The 26,267-nt window shown below is 36.2% G+C and overlaps 2 protein-coding genes across 3 annotated transcripts in view; both read left to right on the top strand.

Annotated features, from left to right (window-relative positions):
* LOC129280005 (laminin subunit alpha-like) overlaps nt 1–26,267 on the top strand; it is a 127,986-nt gene that overhangs the window by 28,929 nt on the left and 72,790 nt on the right. Inside the window, exons 20-29 of the mRNA XM_064111744.1 lie at nt 97–257; nt 1,061–1,172; nt 2,294–2,379; nt 3,783–3,915; nt 4,570–4,699; nt 5,105–5,253; nt 6,320–6,435; nt 7,364–7,572; nt 8,717–8,847; nt 9,656–9,726. Coding sequence (XP_063967814.1) covers nt 97–257; nt 1,061–1,172; nt 2,294–2,379; nt 3,783–3,915; nt 4,570–4,699; nt 5,105–5,253; nt 6,320–6,435; nt 7,364–7,572; nt 8,717–8,847; nt 9,656–9,726 — 1,298 coding nt within the window. The remainder of the gene's footprint in view (nt 1–96; nt 258–1,060; nt 1,173–2,293; nt 2,380–3,782; nt 3,916–4,569; nt 4,700–5,104; nt 5,254–6,319; nt 6,436–7,363; nt 7,573–8,716; nt 8,848–9,655; nt 9,727–26,267) is intronic.
* Nucleotides 18,994–26,184, top strand: LOC135157146 (uncharacterized). Of its 2 annotated transcripts, XM_064111748.1 has the most exons (5): nt 19,717–19,799; nt 20,461–23,029; nt 23,338–23,433; nt 23,606–23,706; nt 24,198–26,184. In XM_064111748.1, exons 2-5 carry the CDS (start codon nt 20,479–20,481, stop codon nt 24,375–24,377), a joined length of 2,928 nt encoding a protein of 975 aa, XP_063967818.1. In that variant the 5' UTR covers nt 19,717–19,799; nt 20,461–20,478; the 3' UTR covers nt 24,378–26,184. The 2 variants fall into 2 exon arrangements, with proteins under 2 accessions (XP_063967815.1, XP_063967818.1); XM_064111745.1 differs by having other exon boundaries at nt 18,994–23,029.

Here is a 26,267-nt window from a genome sequence, read left to right as displayed (position 1 = left end):
GGTGATGATGATGATGATGATTACGCCCAAATATACAATGTTGTGCAGCCTTTCATTATGTTTATACTCCTTTATTCATGTCCCATCCCATCGTAGAACATCTATGGCATCGATCTCCCCATCGACCGAGCAGGACGCTATGTGATCATCTTCGAGTACTACGGTGGTGGACCCGGCCAGAATTCTGGTCTCCTTGACGTCTATGGTTCCCAAGATACCCAACAAGGAGAACTCATCTTCAACGATTGCTCATTCCTGTAAGTGTTTGATCACTACTATGAAATAAATGAAAAGAGATGGCAAATTGGCAACACTTAATGTGCTTCTGCTCCTATGGGTGTTTGGTGCATCATCTCTTTCAGGTGTTTGTCCATCCTTCAGAATCTGTGAATACAAGATCTGAAAACCTGATAGGATTTTTATCATTTTTGCATATGATGATACATTTTGGCTACTTCTGATATGTGAACTCATTCACAGATGGAACCATTCTAACTGTTTCATCAGGAGTGCATTTACTCAAATTGAAAAAAAAAAAGGATCGTTCAACTCTTTCTGAAGTTCAGTATAAAGCCTATTAATCTATGTACTATTTTATTAGCTCTTGGATAAATTGAAGATATGATCATTCGTATGATTTTTTTTTCTTTAGTGTGAGCCTAAGGTGAAAAGAGTTCCTGTAAATGTAAACTGTATCTCATTCTGTTAACAAGCATTGATCTAAAAACAAAATCTGTCGAAAAATGACCATGCCACCACATTTTCATGCGTCACGTCTGCAGAGAAATCCCCTTATGCAACCTGGGGCCCGTTGCAGAAAGAGTTGCAATCAATCGCAACTCTAAAAATCATGCGCAACTTGATTTTCAACCAATCAACAACGCGCATTTGGGACTTGCGATTGATTTTTGGACTTGCGTTTAAACGCAACTCTCTCTGCAACGGCCCCCAGAGCACATAGAATTAATGGGCATTTATATACTTGGGTCTCTCTGACCAACACTGCAATTTTTAATATCACATTTATATTCTCGTCTATGTTTGATTTTTTTTTTTGCAGATGTCGAGCCATCGTTCTGGATGATGATAACCGTGTCAAAGTCTTTGACATCCAGGAGGTCATGCCTTACGCTCAGCTTACCAAGATCGGATCGCCTTACATGCTTTCAATAGTAAGTTAAAGCTGAGCATGAACATGATTTGATATAAAAAAAGAAGTTTAAAGGTATTGTTTAACTTTGTGAGCAGCCGACTTAAAAAATTCTCAAACCAAGATGAAACATGTGTACAAGTGCATGTATTAGAACTAATAAACCCTTAAAACAACCATTATTGAGAATGAAAAGCTAAAACTACAAGGCAAACCCCGATTTTGTAAATAGGCGTCTTATAGACGCCTAAATAGTACACATAAGTGTATGGGATGAAATTAAGATGGTGTTTTCGGTCACTTTATATTTCAATTTTTGAAGCACTAAATAATTATTTTCGAACGCAATTTTTTCTGGGCTTCATTTTTGTAACATATTACAGACACAGGTGACAAGTGTGACCTTCTAGCTCAGATTTTTTAAAAGTCAAACCAATGTTAACCAATCACTTTAAGTAGCCTGGGGTACTCCAGGCTGAAAGGAATATGATTTGAACGCATATAGTAAAATGAGACGAAAAAAAACACTGAAAATTTCATCAAAGTCAGACAAGGAATAAGAAAGTAATGACAATTCATAATTTGCTTCTTTTTTTTTTACTGAAACATATCCATGCATTTGTTCATGAATATCCAGTGAGCTGACTGATGATGTCATCTTCCCGCTTATTCTTTTGTATTTTAGTGTAAGAAATCATATTTATTCAAAAGTTTCCCTCCAAAAATGTAACCACAAATTTGAATACTTATTCAATGTGTAATATAATATATGAAATCATATTTATTCAAAAGTTTCCCTCCAAAAATGTAATTACAAATTTGACTACTTATTCAATGTGTAATATAATATATGAAATCATATTTATTCAAAAGTTTCCCTCCAAAATTGTAATTACAAATTTGACTACTTATCCAATGTGAAAGATAATCATTGTTGCAACTTATATTGTCACAGGGAAACATATACACACAGGTATGGATATATGAAATAATAATAATTTTGTATAATAAAATAAGACTAAGTAGGTTTAGCTTTGATGGTGTAAGACAATATGAGAAGTAAAACCATTTGTTAGACCAAGTGATAACAAACCACCTTTCTAATTTCTTTTTGCATTTGATGTTTCTCCCCCGCCATCCCAGAGCCGTGTCATCGCCATCCCAGTGGAATCTTTCTCATATGACTTTGTTACACCAACCCTTGAGTGTGTCCGCACGGCCGATGGAGAGTGAGTATTGCTTCTTTCCAATATGCTTAAAAAGAGCTTCCAAGTAATACTGATATCTAAGTTGTCCTCTTGGTATTTCTTTGAAAATACGCAATTTCTCACGAAAAATACTGATTTTCAGCTTTTAAAATAAAAATGCAATTTTCTTGTACAGGTTGACAGCTCTGCTTAAAGGTGGAGCAAACTGACCAACACTTGTTTTTTTTTGTCTCTCATTGACTGTGTGTTTTGAATAGTAGTCTTGAAATATACCTCTTGAGATAACTATTAATAAAAGAAGAGAATAAATTGGCCGATAGTTTATCTGAGTAAAGAAACTGAAATGTTTTTTAGAAGAAAAGGACTTGTTTTGTACTTGGTAATATAATTGAGGTGTAAATGTATTGAGCAGTGAATACTGTGCTCTGAATGTTGCTTTATGGGTAATGAAACTGGCCAGATTTGAGTAGTTGAGGACTTGAGATGGGGCTATTAAGGCTGATGGTTCATATGTCCTTTAATAAAATAGATATTAATAATTGATTGATTCAATAGTTGATGCATCAGCTTCAAATACATGTAATATTAGAAAAGACATCAGGGCCCTGTTACATAAAGCTTAGCGATTAATTGTGGGTCTGATTTCTACGATCGATTGCATTGATTATTGTGTATGATCAATCATAGATCAGCCTCATGATCAATTGCAAAGCTTTATGTTACGGGGTCCAGGCTTGAAGATACACGACCCTGTCTTAATGGAGTAACTTACATCAGGGACCCGTAGCATAAAGCTTAGCGATTAATTGTGGGTCTGATTTCTATGATTGATTTCATTGATTATTATATATGATCAAGTGTATAAATCAGTCACTTGATCAATCACTATTAAGCTTTATGTTATGGGGGTCAGATATGCCTCATTTTATGATCTAGTGGTCCCGACCCTTGTCTTTCAATCAGAGGGTCTTAGGTTTGAACCCTCGCCATGGCATATTTCCTTTAGTAATAAATTTACCCATTCATGACAGAAAACATGTTAAATCGTATGTGTTGAAGATGTATTTTATATGAATTTGAATTCATTAATGTACTTATTTTACTTGAAATTAACATTTGTGTCACAATATATACAGCGATATGATTATAATTATAACAATATTTGTTCATAAAACAGTAATATATCAATTTATTTTTATCACAAAATAGAGTTTTCATAGATTTCCAATTAATTGTAAAAATAATTGTATATGTATGTAAAAGAATTTTCATTTGTTATGAAATACAGATTTTTGTTATTATTCTATGGAAGAAATAGGAAAGAAATGAATTTGCCCATGTTATCCTGCATCTGACCCATGTGATGTAAACGGCAGTCATTTTGGTAGCTTATAACAATATTGATGTTTCTTGTTGTTTTGTAGGTGTCTACCGTCGACCTACCCCGTACCACCAAACACCATTCTCCTCGATGGCGAAACGGATCCTAACGTACCCCTACCACCAAACATTCACAACCCATCACCGACCGTTATCTACCTCTCGAATGATAATGAGGTGAGTCTTACATTTTTTTTGAAGGTCAAGTCCACCTCAGAAAAATGTTGATTTGAATAAAAAAAGAAAAATCATACATTCTAAAGTTTCGCTTATTTTTTTACAAAATAGTTATGCACAATTTAGTCACGTGCAAATGAGAGAATCGATGATATCCCTCACTCACTATTTCTTTTGTTTTTTATTGTTTGAATCATACAATATTTCAATTTTTACAGATTTGACAATAAGGACAAACTTGACTGAACCATAAAATGTTAAATAATGGTTATAGTTATGCTTGTTGGATTTTTCTCGTTTTATTCAAATCAATTTTTTGTTGGGGTGGACTTGTCCTTTAAATGTTTCATATTGTATTTTTGTGCTTCATCTCAATTTCGTGGTTGACATTTTCTTTGAGTCCTATTATTTTAGCAGAACAGTGATCTTTATAGGTTAGCGCAAGTCTGGATCCATGGGGAAATTGAATTATACTGTACGTCATTTGCTAAAGGCTTATTTACTTATTAAGTTACACATAACAATCTGTCTTTTTCGCGGGTACATTGTACTAATGAGATAAAATTCCGAATGCACTAACCTGGGATCAGGCATTTTGAGAAAAAAAAATAGTCTATCCATATTTAATACTGTTTCCTGAATCTGAATTTACAGAACACTGCATCTTATGACGATGATCTTGTGCCTAACAGCGGAGAGGTTGTCTTTGTCATTCACTACTATCAACCGGACGGACAGTCCTACGACGCAAACTTCAGGGTCGTCGGCCAGTTTGATGGCGAAGGTAAGTCAATCTCTCATCTTTTGTGTTGATAATGTTAAGAATAAGCAGTAATTACATGTGTTTTTTTCTTATTTAGCGACTTACTTTGTCACAAGTCTCTACAATAATGTGGGATAATTACCCTAGCTTTAGCAAGGCAGCTGATACATGTAATGTTCATCAGCAAATACATTTGTGCCCAATCTCATTTATTTATGCTGCCGAAATTGAGTAAAGTCCTGTATAGATGAATTTCTTGCTGAAGGAAATAAACACACAGGGTAGGATTTGAACCCATGATACACTTGTAGAAAGACAAAAATCAGAACCACAGTATTATAAATGAAGTATGTAACCCCATGGAGGAGAGGATGAATAATGGATGATATCAAAGTGTACAATAACCACACTCACGTCTCCTTTCAGGTACTTTCAATGCTAAATACTGCCCCCATGTGTCCGGATGCCGTGTCGTCGTCACCAAACCCGACGGTAGCAACGTCTTCGAACTCAGTGACCTCAGCCAAGGAATCCAGGTCACGCTGCCGGACGGAGGTGACCGTCAACTGTGGATCGTAAGTCTGTGCATATTCAGGGTTCCCACATTCATGGAAAATCCTGGAAAAATTTGTGGTCATGGAAAGTCAGGGAATTTGGGAAATTTGTGAAAAGTCATGGAATTGCATTAACCTCTTGGCTATGGCAGCATTCCAGTTTGTCGCGTCTTGCAACTCTCATACTCTGCTATTATAATTGGTGTTCATGATTTCCATTTTTTCCAGTTTTGTGACATCCCAACTACTGGGACGTCACAGGAAGTCATGGAAAGCAGCAATTTAGTCATGGAAAAGTCATAGAAAAGTCATGGAATTCTATTTTTTACAATTTCTGTGGAAACCCTGATATTTCATCTTGAAACATTGCTGTGTGCTCTTCCAGTTCCATGACATCTGCTCTGGCAACAGTTGCTCCGTTATAAATTTCACGCACTGCCCTTCGGCCGTGGATTTAACACTATACCCTACCTTATACCTAACCCTAAACCTAACATAACACCCTATTGTAACATTAACCCTACATCTTAGATGAAGTAAAGCTCAGAGAAATTGGCGCAGGAGCAGATGTTGTGTCATCGCTCTTCCAAGCAGTTAAATGAGTACTTAAGTTATGATGAAGTTGGATGTTGTAGTGAATGTGCTATTAGGTGCTAGGATGTGCTACATGTACCCTTATTTTAGCTGCACCACTCCTATCCCATGACATTTGATATTACATGGGCTCCACTGAAGTTGCAGCCACCAATTTTGTCAACCCTTACAGGAATAAATCAAAACATGTTAATGTGATAAATGCAAGCCTAATGATAATAAATTATACATGAGATTTGTATAGCGCACTTTCCATCTTGATTAGATGCTCAAGGCGCTTCAGAGCAGAACAACAAAAACTATTTACATACAATACATGTCTGAACAATAAGTCATTATAAGTTATTATAAGTCATTATAAGTCATTATTTTGTTTATCGTAAATTGTATATCCTCCCCCCCCCCCCCCCCCGAATCCTGCCTTCTGGTGTGGATATCAACTCGTCTTAATCTGCATCATTGTTCCAAATGTCTCTCATTTGAACCTTTCCAGGACGATATCATGATCATCCCGGTTGAGATGTACACACCCGATCTCATCAACGCCAACCCTCAGGACCGAGCAGGAGAGTTCATCCAGTACTGCAGTGCCAACGACTTCTACTTCAGGTGAGCAGCAACCCGTGTAAAAAGAACATATGAAAGATGTCGGCTTTGACCAAGTTGTCAGCTGTGTTTTATGAAGCTTTTCATCAGTTACGCACAGCTTTATGTATGCATGCCTGGTGCCCCTTTCGTAGCTGCTAAATTTGATTCTTAATTTACGACAATGAAATGATGTTTCTACCTATTCTGTACTAATGCATCTTACGTAATACACCTCATATAGTATATAAAAAGTCGCTGTGTGTGCATATCCCGCCCCATAAGTCCGCTTTCTGTGCGTCAGTTGTACGCTTACAAAGATGCCATTTGCCTCATTGGAAACCTGCCTAGAAAAAGCCTGGGACATGTTGAAATTGGAAGGGAGGGGTTATAGGTTGATATGTATATTTATAATATCTGGATTGATTTTCCTGATTTACTACACAAAATCGGTCTTTATATATATTTGTTTGAAATTGAAATTAGATAATTGTAGATTGAAATCCTCACATTTAACCCACGGGATGCCATATGCATGCAAGGTGTACTATCGATAGCTTCATACATGCTCTTTTTCCTATCCTTGTCTACTCTGTGCATGATTGGAGTTATGAGTAATGCAAGAGTGCCCCGGGCATGTAACAAAGTGGATATATATACACACAATGGGTGATTTCAAGGTCGGTGTTGGTGTTGGAGGCACATATTGGATTGCGTTTCCTAGCTCCAAAACCTATTCTGAGTTAAAAACAAATAATCCAGATCACAATATTGACAGCTCAACACCTAGTGAGTGACTTTTCAGGACCATCTTCATTTTATGTTTGGTGTTATAATTGACCTTACACCAACACCAAGAGGTCAACACTGAACTTGATTTCAACCAATATAAATACCTCATATTATTATAATTATCAAAGAAATAATTGACAATAAATCTTCTTCCGTACAGTCCCGAATCCTCTGGATTCTGTCGTGAAGCCGTCTTCTCGCTTTCGTCTGCCTTCAACTACGGTGCTTCGGAGTGTGATTGTGACAGCCAGGGTTCTCTTAGCTTCAACTGTGACGAGCTCGGCGGTCAGTGCCAGTGCCGACAGAACATCGTTGGACGTCGCTGCAACAAGTGCGCCGTCGGATACTACGATTTCCCCTATTGCAGAGGTACGAAATAGATTGTATTATATCCTACATAAATTAAATCCTGTGTGCTGATTGGTTTAAATAGCATCATGTGACCAAACATATTCGCACTATTTTGCGATGATGTCGAAAATGAAACGCCCACAGAAGAAAATATGCTATTCCATGACGTCAATGATGGAATAGTAGACTATTCCATTATTGACGTCACAGATCATGATGGCGCAAGCACTAATACACGTTCCCGGCACTGAGCACGTTGCTAAGCGCTTCAGGAAAAGTAGGTCAGTCAGCGCAGCTGGTTTGGTTCAGATTTAAAAAAGGATAAACTAAGAGTACAAGAACTAGATTATCAAGATCTATTGCTCTAACTTATCAAAGTAGGATATAAAACAAATATACCAGGCCTTTATTTCGAAAGTATAGTGGGAATTATTCATCCTCGGTTGTACTGGCAAAATCACTATTTTTTCCCTCGGGGCTTCACCCCTCAGGAAAAATAGTAATGCCAGTCCAACCTTGGATGAATATACTTACTTACTCAAAGCTTGGTATATTTGTATACTACATGTATGTTCTAGGGTGTATACATGTACATTATTCAAACTTCTCACAGACACTCATTTTATGTACAGTCGTACTATATAGATGGGGCAGGTACATGTACATGTACATACAAAATATCTTTTTTGTCTATCTAATCCCAATTTTTTTTCAATAAATTCACTTCATGAATTCCTCAAGCCATGACTATTTTAGAGCTTCATAACTTTTCATGTGAACTACAAGTAGAAAACATACCCAAAGGAACCTAATTCTCACAATTACGAAAGGTCTGTTTGAAGGTAATTTCAAACTTGGTTCATTTATGCATTTGGAAGTGATGATGATCTGATGAAATTTTGAGGTCACGAGGTCAGTAGTCAAAGGCTACATTATATACAATGAATATCTTGTTCTCACAATAACTTAATAATCTTATTAAAGGGATCAAATTTAAACCTGGGTCATGCATCCATATTAGAGAACAAATTATCAATATTTTTGTCCGACAAGTTGTCGGATCTGACAACTTTTTTTCACAATGAATAACATTAAAAGAAGTAACTTAGAACCAATGGAGGGTTTAATTTCAAACTTGTTTTCAACGTCTTCTTGTCCTAAGCCTGTACCTGCCAGTCTGGAGTTTGCAACGAGGTGTCGGGAGAGTGCATCTGCCCTGAGAACGTGGCCGGAGCCAACTGTGACACCTGCGCACCCCAGACCTACGGGTACCATCCTATTGTCGGATGTGTGGTAAGTTTTCACATAATGAATCAAAATAAGATATCTTTTTTTGTTTTGAAAACCCCTTCAGCATTTGAATGTCTTCAAATTCAGGATTTTAATCTTTGTTTATATAGCTCTTGGATTTCCAATCACAAATTTGTAAGATTAGTGCTCAAAAGACCCTTTCTCAATAAAAGTACACTTGTACTTCTACGACGATACTCAGCAGGATCCATAAGTCAGGATGTAGTGCTAAGGAAATATCTTGGGTGCTCATCTGCAGTGCATACTTGTTGGTGCTTTTAAAACATTGTGCTGTTTGTGCAAGTAAAAATCTAGTTCCTTGGTTTAGATGTTGGTTGGAAGCGCCCCCCTGAAGGCCGCCAATGAAGGGGCGTCAAGGATGGTTTTGGGAAGCGCATTCCACGCTCTAGGAATTACAATCATTACTGAGAAATGGCAGAAAAACATACAATAATTATTAACATTAGCGATATACGGTTAAAAAAAACAAAAGAAATTCAATGTCCACTGCACATTTGTGAGACTGGAATGTTGGATGATATTGAAGTGTAATTATTGACCCTTTGCCAATGCATTAGATGGGCTTTTGCAAACAGTATTGATGGAGATGATTCCTATAGCAGTTAGTAATTGTTTAGTAGTATGTATTTTAGTGTACTCAGTTATAAACCTAGAAATTGGGATAAACGAAGTAAAAAAAATTATGGATCTCCCAGATGCTTCCTGATTTATAAATTTATTTATTTCAAATTATTTTAACAAATTTTTTTTTTCGTTTGTCTTATTTGATTTATTTATTTATTTATTTTAGGATTGTGAGTGTGACATCCGAGGTGTGGACAATGATGACCTCAACTGTGACTTCTTCACTGGACAGTGCAAGTAAGTCATGACCTTTCACCTCCGACCTGAGGTCATAACCAACTCTAATGGAAATGATATCAAATCATCTAACAGAATTTTAATTCTTGAGTATGGTGATATGAGTTTTTGTCGGTCCGTAGGAACATTTCATTTAAAAAATAGTGATTTCCATTAACAATTTGTGAAAAAAGCTACTGGAATCATGTCATTTGACTGATTTATAGCAAATACAATGTAGGTCAATTATAACTATTTTGTACTTTGTGGCAAATCATCAATATCTTTATGCCACCCTCGATCCAGGGGAGCATTTAATGAAGATTTTTGTCTGATACGTCAGATCTGATAACTTTCCTTGATTTTGATTTGCTGAGAAGTTACTATGGAAACTGTCGGATAGAATATGACTTGCTGGACAAAACCTCCGACAAGTCCTTTCATGAAATGCTCCCCAGGTGACCGTTTCATCAACATTTTTGTCCGACAAGTTGTCAGATCTGACATCTTTCCCTGATGTTGATTGGCTGAGAGGCACTGTTACTATGGTAAATGTCGGATAAAATGGGACTTGTCGGGTAAAACGTCCGACAAGTCCTTTCTTGAAACTCTCCCCAGGTCTAGCAAGCGACTTTGTGGTAAAGATATCTTCTATCAGTTTGGTGCAGAGGCCAATTTCTAAAAGAATTTTCCTAAACACAACTTAACCCTAAACTGACCGGGGGGGGGGGGGGGGGGGGGGGTTGAATCAACCCCCCCCTCAACATTTTCTGCGATCATTTCGCCGCGCAAATTTTTTTTACCGCGCTACTCACATAGTTTATACTTTCAAGTCTCGCGCATCTTTTGAGACCAAATTTGCGACGCCCGGGTACGCGGTTCCGAAATTACGCAACATTTTTGAAGTGCATGTCAGACCAAAAATTGTTCCAAAACGTGATTTTGTGTACAAAGTCAATGCAAATTGAGTTTTCTCATCTTATTCATAAAGATATGATTATTTTTGCTTTTAACAGCAGAAATCAATTGATTTTAGCATAATTATGCTTCAAAAAGGTTGTGCAATAAATGTGGTGAAAAAAACAAAGAAAAACAAAAGGTTGAAAAACAAAGAAATACATAAGAAATTAATAAAACAATAAAATACATAAGAAATTGATTTCCAAACCGAAGTTTTTTTCAATTGCGATTGTTAAAAATGCTACAAAGAATATTTTTACCAAAAATTAGCATTCTAGGAGCTTTGTTTAGTGAATTAGAGCAAACAGTATGATTTATGCATAAATTAGCATATTTAATTCATATAAAATAAAATCTCATTATTTTGGAAAATTTTACCATACAGCCTTGTAGATTACATCGCACACTACCAGCGTGCAAATTTTTGCGGCACTCGCGCGATCGGCGGCCGAGATCTCAGGGGGGGGTTGAATCAACCCCCCCCCCCCCCGGCCACAGAACAGCCAAAAAAGCCCGGCCTAGTTAGGGTTAAGAATTAAGATGCAAGTAGATTCTTCACTTATAGTAGGCGGCAAGTAGTAAAAATTCCAAAAATTTTCTGTAGAATCTGATTTTTTGTGCTTATCCCCCTATTTTTAGGGTGCTGATTACGAATCTGCTTGTTGCCAAATTTATAAATGCCGTCTTCGACCGTTGCCATGGCAACGGATTAATTTATCAAAAACTGTATGTATTCCCCTGTAAATGGTAGATAAACATGATATAAATTAGCCAATAGATTGATTTCAGGGTTCCAATTAAATACAAATGAAATTAAAACATATTTAAGATCATCAAATTGGTTCCAATTGGCCCGTTGCCATGGTAACGGCTTATTTTTTCCTCCAGAAAAGTAAAAATTTTGATTTAAAGTTGTAGAATCTGTTTTTTGTTTCATTTTCCCTGCCTGTAGGGTGTTAAACCTAGGAGTGGTTTTTGCTTAATGTATAAATGCACTCTCATTCCATTGCCATGGCAACCAAATAATACCTAATTTGGTGAAAAAAAAAGATATAACATGGTAAAAAACGACAATGGGGAGAAATACAATAAAAGCGACCTACATGTACATGTAATCTACATGCGTTGGGTTTTTCCCACTCATTTAGAATAAAAACTACATAAGTGTTATGCATGAGTTTTAATTGAATGATAGGAATTGATGTTGCCTTGATAATGAATTTAAAGATAGATATCAATATTGCAAATGGCCCGTTGCCATGGTAACATCTTATTTTTCTCAGAAAAAAACAAATTTTGATAAAAACATATAGAGTCACATTTTTTTCGTTCATTTCCGCTAAGTTTAGGTTGCTAAAAATAAATATGCTTGTTTGGTAAATATGTAAGTACCATCTCAGACCATTGCCATGGCAACCAAATACCAACTTATTAAAGTAATAAAAAACGAACTAATCTACATGACCAAAACCAAAAACAAAACCAAAATTACGTAATTATTCTGCATGAATTAATTAGCATGATAATGGGAACGCTTGAGTTTATTAATAAATATCAATGTTGCAAATTGCCTGTTGTCATGGTAACGGCTCATTTTACACCAGAAAAGTTTTAATAAAAATATGTAGAGTCTGATTTTTCTTTCATTTCCGCCAAAGTATACACGTAGGTTGCTAAACATTGATATTCTTGTTGCTGCTGCTTTGGTAGTGGTTAAATAATTTAATATTATATGATAAATATCAATGTTGCAAATGGCCTGATGCCGTGGTAAACATCACTCCTCGCAAAGTTCCCTTCTGCAGACTTTCAACCTGAAGAAAGTAAACTGTGAGCAGTTTGCCATAGATCTGGATACATATCTTCAGAACCTCCCTGCACTCCCTACTCATTACGACACATTTTTAGAGCTGCTGAAGAAATCATCAAGGAAGAATATTCCACAAGAATGCCGTACAAGCTATACTCAGGGCCGGCAGAAACACCATGCAGATTCGGATCCTTGGGAAAGACTCTACAAAGTCCCAATCTAGGTCCCAAGTTACCGTCGGCCAAGTGGTCAACCAGCTTCTAGTGAACAGCCAAGGTAACCCTCATAATCACCCGCGAAGATCCAACCTAAAAGTGTGCAGACAGCCTGCCAAGAGTCATCTGAGTTCACAAGACCTTTCAGCATGAACGAATTGTGCAATGCTATCAAAGCAATGAAGATCAGCAAGGCAGCTGGATTGGATGATGTCCTCGATCTGTGAGCAGATGAAACATCTTGGACCTGTTGCACTCCAACGGCTGCTTGACATGCTAAACTACTGTCTGAGTGAAAGCACAATGCCAAACTTATGGAGGAAATCAAGGGTAGTTGCCTTACTCAAGCCAGGCAAAAAACCAGCCAATGCAAAGAGCTACCGGCCCATATCTCTGCTTTGTCACACATACAAGATCTTTGAAAGGCTCCTACTCAACCACATTGCTCCCTTGGTGAATGAGCTCCTCATTCCAGAACAGGCAGGATTTAGGCCAGGAAAGTCCTGTACTAGTCAACTGCTAAATCTGGCACAGTACATTGAAGATGGTGGCTTCGAGAAGGGGTTGATAACTGGAGCAGCCTTTGTTGACCTCATTGCAGCTTATGACACAATCATCGAATACTCACAAGGAAAGTCTTTGAGATGACAAAGGTAGGCTTAAGCTAACACAGATGATTCAGAGCATGCTCTCAAATCAGCAGTTTTTGTGCATCTCAATGGTTTCAGTAGCAGATGGCTGACACACAAAAGGTCTCCCACAAGGAAGAATCACCGTCCCACTCTTTAGCATCTACACAAATGACCAACCAATCCACCAAATAATGAGAGCTACCTGTACGCTGATGACATTTGCATTGCTTCACAGAAACAGTCCTCTGAAGAGATGAAAAGGCACTCAGCAATGCTCTGGTAGGCCTGACTCCTTACTACGCTGCAAATTATCCCTGGGCAAATCCAGAAAAAACCCAACTCAGTGCTTTTCACCTTAAAAACAGAGATGCAGACCAGTAACTAAGGTTCAGATGGTATAGAAAATGGTTGGAACACACCAGTAAGCCAATCTACCTTGACGTCACCCTAGACAGTTCCCTTACCTACAAAGACCATGTTTCCAAGACAAAGGCTAAAGTTGGAGCAAGGAACATCATCCTGAAGAAGCTTGCCAACATAAAATGGGAACAGATGCCAAAACCATCCGTGCGACAGCTCTTGCTCTATGCTACTGGACTGCTGAGTATGCAGTCCCCATCCGTTTTGGGTCATCACATGCTGCAAAGATTGATACAGCCCTGAATGCTGCTTGCAGAGCAATTACTGGCTGCGACAAAACAAGAGCAGATGATCTCTACCTACTGTGTGGTATTGCCCATTCACACATTAGAAGATAGTTGCCAGCAAAGGTGGAAAAAACAAGCAAGAAGATCACCCTCTTCATCCACCCTTTAACTATGAACCTGCCAAAAAGAGATTCAAAACAAGATGGAGATTCCTTCACTTGACTGAATCCCTTAATGGCTCTGCTCATAATCAAAGGGTCACCCAATGGTCCAACCATCTACAGTCTGTGACGCACAAGCTCTCCTTTTGACCTAGCGAATCACTTCCTAGGTTCAAGAGAGGAATGTGGAGTGTAAAGATCTTTTTTTGACCATTTGTGCTCTCAATACATTTTATAAAAAAATAGCCAGTATGCCAATATTTCTAAGGGTTTGTGAAATTAGGGAGAATTCAGCTAGAGACCATTTTGAGAATATTTTGGGCCATGTGGCCTAGTAATCTGACAGAAATATTGATTAAGGGGTAAAGTTTTCAAGAGATTGACATGTGACATCTATTTGCTGAATTGAAGTACCACAACTTCAAACTCCAAGGTGGCTGCCAATTTAAGGGTCACAAATGTCTCTATTTTAAAGCTAAACGTTAATGGAATAAAATAAATTTGCCAATCACATTCATGTATAATGAATTTCTGGACAATTAATTGTATGAAGAAAAATTGACCATGAAATTTGTATTAAAGCTTTGAAATAGCTGTCGGAAACCATTTAAAAAAGAAATTTTGGGTGGATTTTGCTATAAAGCTGATAAAAATATTATAAAGAATGAGTTTTATAGGGAAAAGGAAATCAAAATCTTAAGTCTATTTGATGAGTTGAAGTGATCTTGACCTCCTGAACAGAGATTGACTATGGTATAATTAAAATATCCAGAGTGGCTGCTGGTGGCCAGTTTGAAAAAAAAAGGAATTTGGGTTGATTTGTGCTATAAACGAGGTTTTTAAAATAGCAACATGGGGATTTTTGAGGTTAGGAAATTAAAATCTTAAGTCCACACAGTCAACTGACCTAAACTTGACCGCCTAATCAGAGATTACCGCCATAAAAAAAATCAAACTGACAGCTGCCTGTCATTTTGAAAAATGACAACTTTAGGGGGTGATTCCATTTTGATAGAGAGTTGTTCAAAATATTTACTTGGGGGTTTTAGAGTCAAGAAATCAAAATTTGAACTACCTTTGACATACTGACCTTGCCATTACGAAAAAAAGGGTCATGGGTTGCAATATGGCGTTCCTCAGGGTTTTGTACTGGGACCTTTAATTTTTACTTCGTATTTATAACCACTTGGGGACACTTTGAACTGGTGTTCAGCCGCCTAGATAATAGTCACTACAACACATTCAGAATCGAGCAGTCGGTACCATTTCAACGGCCAGAAAGTATCATCATGTGTTTCCTTTGTTCAAAGAGATTCACTTGCTACTGGTCAAAAACAGAATTATAGAAAAAATTGCTTTGTTTACTTGTCCATTGATAACCTGACACCACAATACATTTCATGCTGGGTTTTTGTTTACAGACCCTTTTCTCTCCCCCAACTTAGGTCAACAGTGCATAAGTTTCACTGGTCCCAATATTCAAAATCCGTTCATGTCCTTCTGTACAATTGTTTTTTTTTTAAGTTTACAAACCTATGAATTTTATTTATAACACCCACTTTGTATTTAAAGCACTTGAAAAGCAGAATTATTAATTTTTATAATAATAAATAAAATAATATAGGATTTGTATAGTGCTCCTATATTACCCCGGCTAAGCTAGACTACCGCATCCGGTGCTCACAGCTTTTTAAGGACTTACATCCTGCAGGTACCTATTTACCTCACCTGGCTTGAGTGCAGCACAATATGGATACATTTCTTACTGAAGGAAAACACACCCTGGCTGGGAATCGAACCAATATCCCTCAGATTGAAAGAAAGAGTCTTAACCACTAGACCACGACGCCCCCCCCCCCACAATATTGGAAAGTGCTTTGAGCATGTTTACATGAAGAAGTGCTATAAATGTTAAAATGTATGTATTCATTTTAATAGAAAGCTGTTCAAGATAATTTAACTCCTAAGTTTATTTGGCAAATTGACATAATCATGGCCTCCTATTAGATATAACTGACCTTTTGAGGAAACAAAGGTAAAATTCTTCCATTTTTAATGTAGACTCAATGTGGGACTTTCATGAAAAACCCATTCATTTAATAATAGAATCCTAAGGGTTTTTTTAACCTCAAAAGACCCTTGACCTTCACCTAGTGACATGATATCTAATTATCTTGAAAATTAATAAACCTAAGTAAAGTTTTTGATGTTGATACCACAGTACAGTCAAAGTTCATTGACCATAACTTTAACCTGAAACTCATGCACAATGATGTGATAGTTGAATACCTTTATGTCCAACTTTCTTGAAATAGATTTATATACGCACTCTCAAAGGTTTGTTTTTTTCAGAAACTTTATGAGATTCAATGATGATAATACAACATGGCCAAATTTTGGTGATTGTAAAATACCTCTGACCTTGATCATACGACATGAAACTTGCGCAATATGATCAATTATATTTAATGATTATTGATTACCCAATGTTTAGTTGAAATATCATAATATAGATCCATATATTTCCAAAATTATGAAAATATTTATAAGTTTACTTTTTCAAAATGGACACCACCTGCCAATTTGGTTATGGCAATAATCTCAGATTAGGAGGTCAAGACCACATCGCCTCCTGACAGATTTAAAATGTTCATTCATCAAATGTATGCTCCCCCCTTATTATTATATTTAACACTTTTAAGCACAAATCACCCAAAATCACTATACTCAAAATGACTATCTGCGGTCATTTTGGAGTAACAATACTGGATTTCATGCAGAATAAGTTCCATTTTTCTTCAAAAATTGTCCAGCATTAAAATGAGTGTAATTGGATAATTTATTTGAGTACATGTTATGTGGATTGGATTTAATTCTAAATTGAAAATAGCCCGAGAGAGTATTTTTACATTAACAAGCATATGTACAGTTGAGGACAGAAGTTTACATACACACAGGAATTTTTTTTAAGTTGACAATTGCCAAACATCATTAAACTTACTGTATCTTATAAAATATTTTTTGCTATCATGACAAATTTGATATCTAACAAATGAGTATGTCATGCCCCTTCATCACATTGCTTTGTCATCTGGAGCTGAAAAATATTTAGGTGTAATTTTTCCCCCAAAAATCTTCATATTTTAGATGATTTAAAAATAAAAACTTGACAAAAACATTTCATATTTGTGCTAGTTACTTGTCAACACAAACATTTCAGATCACACTTTTTGTTCAGTGGTGACATATCATGATAGAAAAAGTAATATAAATCATAGATTTGACATTTATATATTTCTATGAAACGACGTTTGAAAATATAATAACAAACAATAGAATAAATTTTATACGAATATTACTATTTTTCTTTAAAAAAAAATATTTCACCTGAAATTAACTTTAATCCCATCGGCATCCTTATCATGTGAAAGAGCTTAATATGCTCTTTCATTTGACACCAAATTCGTCATGGTAGTATTTATGTTTCTGAAGATATAGTAAATTTTAGGATGTTTGGCAAACAAACAAATTTCACTGAATTACATGGGTGTATGTAAACTTTCGGCCTCAACTGTATGTTGAGCGCCCTAAAATTAGGGGAAATGAAAGGAAAATTTGAAGTTTTTTTCAACTTTGTAATTTTCTGAGAAAAATAAGATGTTACCATGGCAATGGGAGGTTTGCAACATTCATATTTATATTTATATTAAATGCAAGTGTTACCAAGGCAACAGCAATTCTTTTCTTTCTAATGAACTCATGCAGACCACTTACTGTATTTTTTGTTCAATATTTAATGGTTCAAACCTTACGCATGTAGATTGTGATTTTCATGGTATTTTCCACCATTATCTCCCCCATGTTATTTGGTTGCCATGGCAATGGCCTAAGATTGTATTTATACATTTAGCAACAAGCACATATAGATCTAGCATCATATAATTAGGGGAAATGAAAGAAAATTCAGATTCTACAATATATTTTATCAAATGTATACTTTTCTGAGAAAAAAATAAGCTGTTACCATGGCAACGGCCAATTTGCAATATTGATATTTATCTTTAAATTCAAGCATTGTCAAGGTAACATCAATTCCTATCATTCCAATAAACTCATGCATAACACTTATGTAGTTTTTTTAGTAAATGAGTGGGAAAAACCCAATGCATGTAGACTACATATGTAGGTCGCTTTTATTGTATTTCTCGCCCTTGTCTTTTTTTACCATGTTATTTTTTTTTTTTCAAATTGGGTATATCTGGTTGCCATGGCAATGGAATGAGAGTGTATTTATACATTTAGCAAAAACCACTCCTATGTTTAACACCCTAAACGCAGGGAAAATGAAACAAAAACAGATTCTACAACTTTAAATCAAAATTTTTACTTTTCTGGAGGAAAAATGAGCCGTTACCATGGCAACGGGCCAATTGGAACCATTTTGATAATCTTGAATATTTTGAATTTTATTTGTATTTAATTGGAACCTTGAATTCAATCTTTTGGCTAATTTATATCATGTTTATCTACCATTTACAGGGAAATACAAGCTATTTTTGAGAAATTAATCCGTTGCCATGGCAACGGTCGAAGACGGCATTTATAAATTTGGCAACAAGCAGATTCATGTTCAGCACCCTCAAAATAGGGGGATAAGCACAAAAAATCAGATTCTACAGAAAATTTTTGGTAACCTTAAATATTATGACGAGGAGCTGTGTACTATTAATGAAATTATGCATTTTGGAAATTGCTTTGTCATTTCTTAAGTGGCAGCTTATTGTCAATGTGTTACGGCTACTTAAAGCAAATATAAGGATATTGATTTATGAATATGGGTATGGCCACCGGGTTGGGTCATTTTGTAAAATGTAACATCTTAGACATTTGACCACCAATTATTCTCCAAGAAATATAACAATGCATTCCTATATTGTGCTTATTTTCTGACAATTATATGGTGAATTAAATGGATGATAAGACGAAAGTTGAATTGTCTCATGTTTTTATTTTTGAGTGTGTAAGCGTTGATGTCTCATGGAAAAAATGAGTAAAAATTGTGACAAGAAATTTTATGATACATAATGTCACTCTACCCTAAATATTAGACAAGGCATATGGCTCACATTCATGGAAATTATGAAGCACACTTATACCAACATCACATCGCTAAACATACTCTTTGAATGTGACAGACTTCATGCAGAACCCCATTGAAAAACTTAGACCACGACGTTACACGCAAAGTCCGCCAAATTGTTTTTTGTAACGTTGTTATTACTCACCAGAATAACAAAAATTTGAACACATTTTAGACAAATTGCTCTGGAATATAACTTACAAACATTGGTTAATATGATATGAAAAACTAAGGGTCCGTGCGAGTTCATAAAATAAAACAATTTGCCAAAATTATCGGGAGAGTACGCTCGAAGTCCGTGGCTATTTTGTAACGTCGTATTTGAAATCGCGACGATGAGGACATGGAAATGCGGACTAGCTTCATTTGTGTGTGCTGAAGTTATCGGCAAACAATTTATTTAGGCATGAAGAGCGTTCAAAGTAGTCTGCCAACTCAGCTTTTCAGCGGCGAGCCCGTATTCTGTTGCTGTCCTAAGTAACGCCGTAATAATTTTCCTCGCATTTTCGCTGTTAATTCCCAGAAACTGGTGAGTGTATTGCTGATTTTTTTGTCTTTATACTACAGGACTAACGTCAATTTGTTTTTGAATTATTTGATGAGTTATTTTGAAAGTTATTGCACCGAAATATGGTCAAATATCATTTGTGTTGTCCCACATATAGATTTTTTTGTTGGAAAAATACAAGCCAACTGGAAATGACGTTTCCCATTCCCAAGGCGAAACATAATATTTTGGTAAAGTTATCATTATTTCCAATATCCCGAGAGTTGCAAAATGTGTATATTTAAGAATTGAAATGCTCATAGAAGCGAGATTTTTTAAAGGAAATGTTTCAAATTTGAGACAGTTTGGGGTCAGGCCCTAGGCCAAATTTTTTTTTTTTTTTTTTTTTTTTTTTTTTTTTTTTTTTTTTTTTTTTTTAACTTCTCAATCTCATCTCGTGTGTAGTTTGAAGCAGTAATTAGCCTAGACCGGTATTTTCAACCTTAAAATTAAATGAGTAGGCCTAAATGAAATGTCAAATTACAATATTAATAATCAACTCGAAGTAGACTGAAGAAAACTGAAAAAAACTTACATCCTGCATGTTCAGATCGTTAGTAATGCTCCCTAGTGTGGAACCAATCCTGTTGTTAGTCATAAATATGTCATGTGTAATCTCATATTTTGTGTTAATTTTTTTCAGTCTGGATGCTTGAAAACAATGGCTCCTGTGCGACGGCCTTTAAGGATCTTGTTGGGAACAGAGAAGAAAATTGAAAAACCATCGCCTAGCCCTAGACAAGATGTAAGAAGATCACTAAGAGCAAATGGAAAGAAACCTGATGATTCCATAGATACAGAACCATCAACATCCAAACAAGGTGACAACTGGAGAACAAGAATGAAGAAAAACAACCCAAAGAAATATGAAGAAAGGAAAGCGCAAGATTGCCTGTACTCAAAGCTGAGGAATGCATCCTTGAATGATGATGAGAAGGAAAGACGGCGGGTGCTTACAAGAGAGAGAGTCAAGCGATTCCGACAGAAAAAGAAAGAAAAAGAGGAAGGAGAGAAGGGGAAATCAAAACAGACAAAATCCAAGAAAGGAAAGAAGCAAGAGGAAGAGAAAATCACTGAGCAAAGGAGAAAATGGGCTGGGGAAAAAAGGAAGCAAAGAGAGCTTTGGTCAACATCAAAGAGAGAAGAAGTTAACCTGAGAGCACGGATGAAGAGAAGTCATGACAAAGAGGAACTTCAGCAGCAGAGAAAAGAAAAGATTCAAAGGGAAAAGAAACAGATGATGCTGAAAATAGCTGCAAAGCAAGAAGAAGAAAGAAGAAAAAAAGTAGAGGAAGATGAGAAAGCTCTTGAGCAGCAAGAGCAACAGCTAGCACTTGATAAATCCTGCACGCCAGTTGATGACACGCCACGCTCAAAAGAGGCAAGGAGAAAGTCCCTTTCAAGAGCCAGGTCAACCATCTCCATAAGTCCAAAGATATTTGCAGCAACCATTGAAGATCTCATTGAGTATGCAACTCCTAGGAAAAAAAAGGCCCTTGAACACTGCGGCCTTCGTGCATCGGGAAGTAAAGAACATAATTCCTTAAACACAAAATTGGCTGAGAATGTGGCTGCAAGTCTAAAAGATAACAAGCAAAAAAGAGATAAATGTTCACGGACCTCAAGACGTAGTGTTGCATCAACATTGTTCAAGGTAAAACTACCCAAGAAACAAGTGAAGACTTGCGCACAATTTTCGACAACGCCGAAATATCTTAAGGCTTTAAGTAAAAGTGATCTCGAGGAGGACAAATATCGCAACCCGTTTGCTATCAAACAAGATGTCAAGAAAAGTGTGCGGGAATTCTATGAGACTAATTCCCTTCAACTACCCAACAAGAAGGATATTAGCAAGAAGACTTTCCAAAAAACATCAGTGCTGCAGATGCCCATAAATGAAATATACAACAAATTCAAGTCTGCAAATCCTGATGTCAAAATAGGAATATCATCATTCAAAATGCTCAGACCACAACACGTCAAATTAATGAGTACAAGGAAAATGGCAGCTTGCTTGTGCGAGTATTGTACAAACCTGGAATTGAAGCTCAGCGTTCTAAATAAAATCAATAAAGCTGAACCAATCAAAAACATGTATGAACTGAATAAGCTGACATTATGCAAGAGACCCACTGACGTGAAATACGATGCACCCAAGTGCTACAGAAGAGAATGTAGTGAATGTGGTGTCCAGCTTTTGAAGAACCATCTCCAGCCTCTGGAAGCCATGCTTGAGAAGACACTGGAATGGACAAGATGGGAAATGGTACAATCATCTACTGGTGATAAGAGGATGCAACTAGTCACCAAGAAGGGAACTGTGGGAGAATTGGTGGAAGAAATCCTGAAGGAAGCTCACCCACATGCTCGCCATCTACATAACTGGTGGTGGCAGCATCACCAGTACATGAAGCTAACCAAAGACCCGCCTCCAGAATCTGTTGTTGCCGTGCTTGACTTTGCGGAAAACTATTCCTGCTTATCCCAGAATGAAGTACAAGCTGCTCACTGGTGGCATAACCAAGCGACAGTCCACCCCATCGTTGCCAACTACAGATGCCCCTGCCATGACAGAGTAATCACGCACTCAATGGTCTATATAACAGACGACAAGAAGCATGATCACCATGCAGTCCAAGCCTTCTTTATGCACAGCTTAGAAAACCTAACTGTTAACCATGGCATAAACATTGGGAAAATGTACCGCTTCAGTGATGGATGTGCCTCGCAATACAAATCCAAGGGGCCCTTTCTGGATGTAGCAAATTGTCACATCCCCACAGAGCACCACTTCTTTGGATCCAGACACGGAAAGGGTCCATCAGATGGGGAGTCTGCAGTGGTCAAGCAACATGCCACTGTGGCGGTGAAAAATGGCACTGCTGTCATCCCAACAGCTGAGGCGCTCTTCCAGTATCTGAAAGAAGCAGTCACAAAGGGAGAGCAAGAATGTGTCCCTTTTCGAAGGGAAATATTCTATATAACAAAGGACAAAATCCAAAGAGAGAGACCTGTCCCCAAGAAGGCCGTGAAGGGCACACGGCTGCTCCACTGCCTTAAAAGCTCAGGCATCGACTCACCAACCATCAGTTGGAAGTTCCTGTCGTGTTTCTGCAGTGCATGTCTTTCAACTGGACTCTGCCAAAACGTGGATCACACTGGTTCCTGGAAGAGTGTGAAACTGGAAATTCAAGGAGGGAAGACCATGACAGGTAAGTGTAAAATTATATTTCATTGAATTGGGAAAAACATTCTTAAGATTCATGGAACTTTCATACAGACATTTTTGTTTTATGAAATTATTTTTCTCTCAATTGACATGTCGTAGCATTTTGAAGGATGATATACCTGTTTTCACATTAGAATATGCAGACTTTCATTCAAGGGCATTTTTTTAAAGTGTTCTTGCTAATATCCTTCTTGTTGGGTAGTTGAAGGGAATACACACTCACATAAAGGGATAAGAATACAGTGTACTTTTTAACATTAGCTTGTAAATGAATAATTTCATTGATTTCAGATCTCGATGTTCATCCAAGGCCAGGTTTCGAGGAAGAGACTTCTACACAAGCATCCGATGATGAGACGGAACAAATTGATGAAGAGACAATGACAGGTAAAGAAAAAGTTTTGACTTTTATTAAGGAAAATTACAAGTAAGATGTATGCACACACAAACAATAACTCATATTGGTTATTCATCTATATACAGGTGATACCATTTCACTTGTTGAAACATTCTATATCAATATTATATTTCTGACAAGTTAAATTCTCTTTTTTTTCAGCTCAAGATGCCCATCAAGGGCCAACTTTCCAGGACTTTGTCACTGTGCAACTGGCTGTAGAGGGAAAGAAGAAAGCATCTGACCAATTTTTTGTTGCACAGGTATAACCAGGCCCTTAATTCAAAATAATTATAGTTTATTAGGGTGCTTAAACAATTAGCTAAATTCTAGTTTATCAGGGTTTTTACATTAATGTAATTTTCAAATAAATTCTAGTTAATTAGTTGTTTTTACCAAACCACATCAACTACTCATCTTATACATGTACCTTACATTGATTATGTGTAATTCTCTCGGACATATATATCAAGTTAAAACAATAATTTCTCCCCTGCATGCAAAAAATACAAGCTCCATTGAATATGAGTTCTCTCTGGTGAGGTACAAGTATTAACATTATTGATGGGTGATTCAGATCTAATTTTGTCCAAAGTCTTGTCATTTTTTCTTTCCTTAAGCAGTAGCCTGATGTGTACATTCATACTTCTGAGCAGTCAGGTGCTGTTCAATGGACGAGCTAAACTTGAAGCAGGATGAAAGTGGCATAGAAATTAGACAGCATCCCAATATATAACCTCTTTATTACTTGCAGGTAGTGACTGTGGAAGGCAACAACCTCCGACTGCAGTACATGAAGCAGCAAGGAAGATTATACACTTGGCCAGCAGGAGAACCGCAGTATTTCCTTCACCCTCTCAGTGATATTGTCCGAACATTGCCATCTCCAGAACCAGTGATGATGGGATCAAGAGTCTTTTTTAAATTCCCCTAGGACACAAAACAGTACAATATTTTAGAACCAAACATTCATTGAACTCTATGCAGATTTATGCATTATATTTCATGTCTTTCATCTAGACCAAAATAGTTGTGCATCTCATGAAAACAACTCAGCACTTTGCATTAACTTTGCAATTTAGTGTGTGAAAATTACTGCTGTTTAACTTAAATATATGTGTGATAAAGAATAGATTTACCAAGATTTACATAACCTTGTATGTTGCTTGTCATCATTCTATGCAAACTGTGTGCTACTTCATACCAAGTTCAGTATATAATTCACTGTACATTATGTAATGATATATGCAATTTGTAAATGCAATACTCACCTGAAGTGAATGCACTACTCACCTTTAACATACCGATTGTGTCTACACTTTACTGTACTGCACATATTTGGAGAAATAATGTTTCAGAAAGATTTTGTTGTAAATACCATTCGTTCATGGAGCATATCAAGTTCATTGTATTATGTCATCATAAGATTGAACAAAGAGGGCTAAAAGAATATTGGAAATTATTTTGCAGATCTTGGCTGACTTTTCTAAATGATCCTGACTTAATATTGCCAGTAAAGCTTTGAAAAACGAGTTCCGTATTACCAGGGAGCAATTATTACCATAAATGCACTAAGTTACAGGGACATGAAGTCCATGTAACGTAGTTAATAAGATATCTATGTCAATGAATAAAATGTGTGCGATGTTTTTTTTTCTTTCATTATTATTTTGTAAAAAAACATGTTTCAATGGGTCTGTAAAATGTAAGATAGTTAATACATGTATTCAAAGAAATTTTTTTTTTACCACAGAAATGATAGCATTATATCTAAGAGCTGATTCATATTCAAGTATTTCATTCATCAGTGATTATTTTTTACCAGTAAGATTATGTTGTTTTCATCTTTTGAGGGTAATTATTGTTTACTCATATAATCAAAGTAATTTTCAAGCAAAAAAACAAGTAAAAGCTTTGAAAACAATGAGTTCTGTAACCAGAGAGCAATTATTGCCTTAATTGCACTACGTTACAGGGACGTGAAGTCCATGTAACGTAGTTAATAAGATATATTGTCAATGAATAATATGTGTGCTATGTTTCTGTTTCTTTCATTATTATTTTGTAAAACAAAACATGTTTCAGTTGGTCTGTAAAATGTAAGATAGTTAATACATGTATTCAAAGAAAATCTTTTTTTACCACAGAAAAGGTAGCATTTTATCTAAGATGCTGATTAATATTTAAGTATTTCATTCGTCAGTGATTATTTTTTACCAGTAAGATTATGTTGTTTTCATCTTTTGAGTGTAATTATTGTTTACTCATATAATCAAAGTAATTTTCAAGCAAAAAACAAGTAAAAGCTTTGAAAACAATGAGTTCTGTAACCAGAGAGCAATTAATTGCCTTAATTGCACTACGTTACAGGGACGTGAAGTCCATGTAACATAGTTAACAATAACATCTATTGTCAATGAGTAAAATGTGTGCTACATTTTGTTTTTCTTTCATTTTTGGGGGGAATAATATGATTCAGTGGGTCTATAAGATGTAAGCTGGTTACTATTTACAAAAGATTTTCATACCACAGAAAAGATACAATATATACTTATGATACTGATTCACGTTCAAGTATTCCATTCATCAACGATTACCTTATTTTACCATTATGATTATGTTGTTTTCATATTTTGAATGTAACTATTGTTTGCTCACATAACCCTAGTAAGTTGGAGAAAAAAAAATTGGAAAAAATCCATGTTTTATAACCTTACAGTTGAAAATAAAATAGTTATTAGAAAAAAAGTCCATGTAACGTAGTTATTTCTTGGTGAATGTTTCGGTACATTACAAAAAAAATTGAGGGTGAATATACACAGTT

The sequence above is a fragment of the Lytechinus pictus genome, chromosome 17, assembly GCF_037042905.1.
Source record: "Lytechinus pictus isolate F3 Inbred chromosome 17, Lp3.0, whole genome shotgun sequence".
Classification (NCBI taxonomy): Eukaryota; Metazoa; Echinodermata; class Echinoidea; order Temnopleuroida; family Toxopneustidae; genus Lytechinus; species Lytechinus pictus.
Note: the sequence above shows the minus strand (reverse complement) of the source record. Positions and strands in the feature narration are given on the sequence as shown.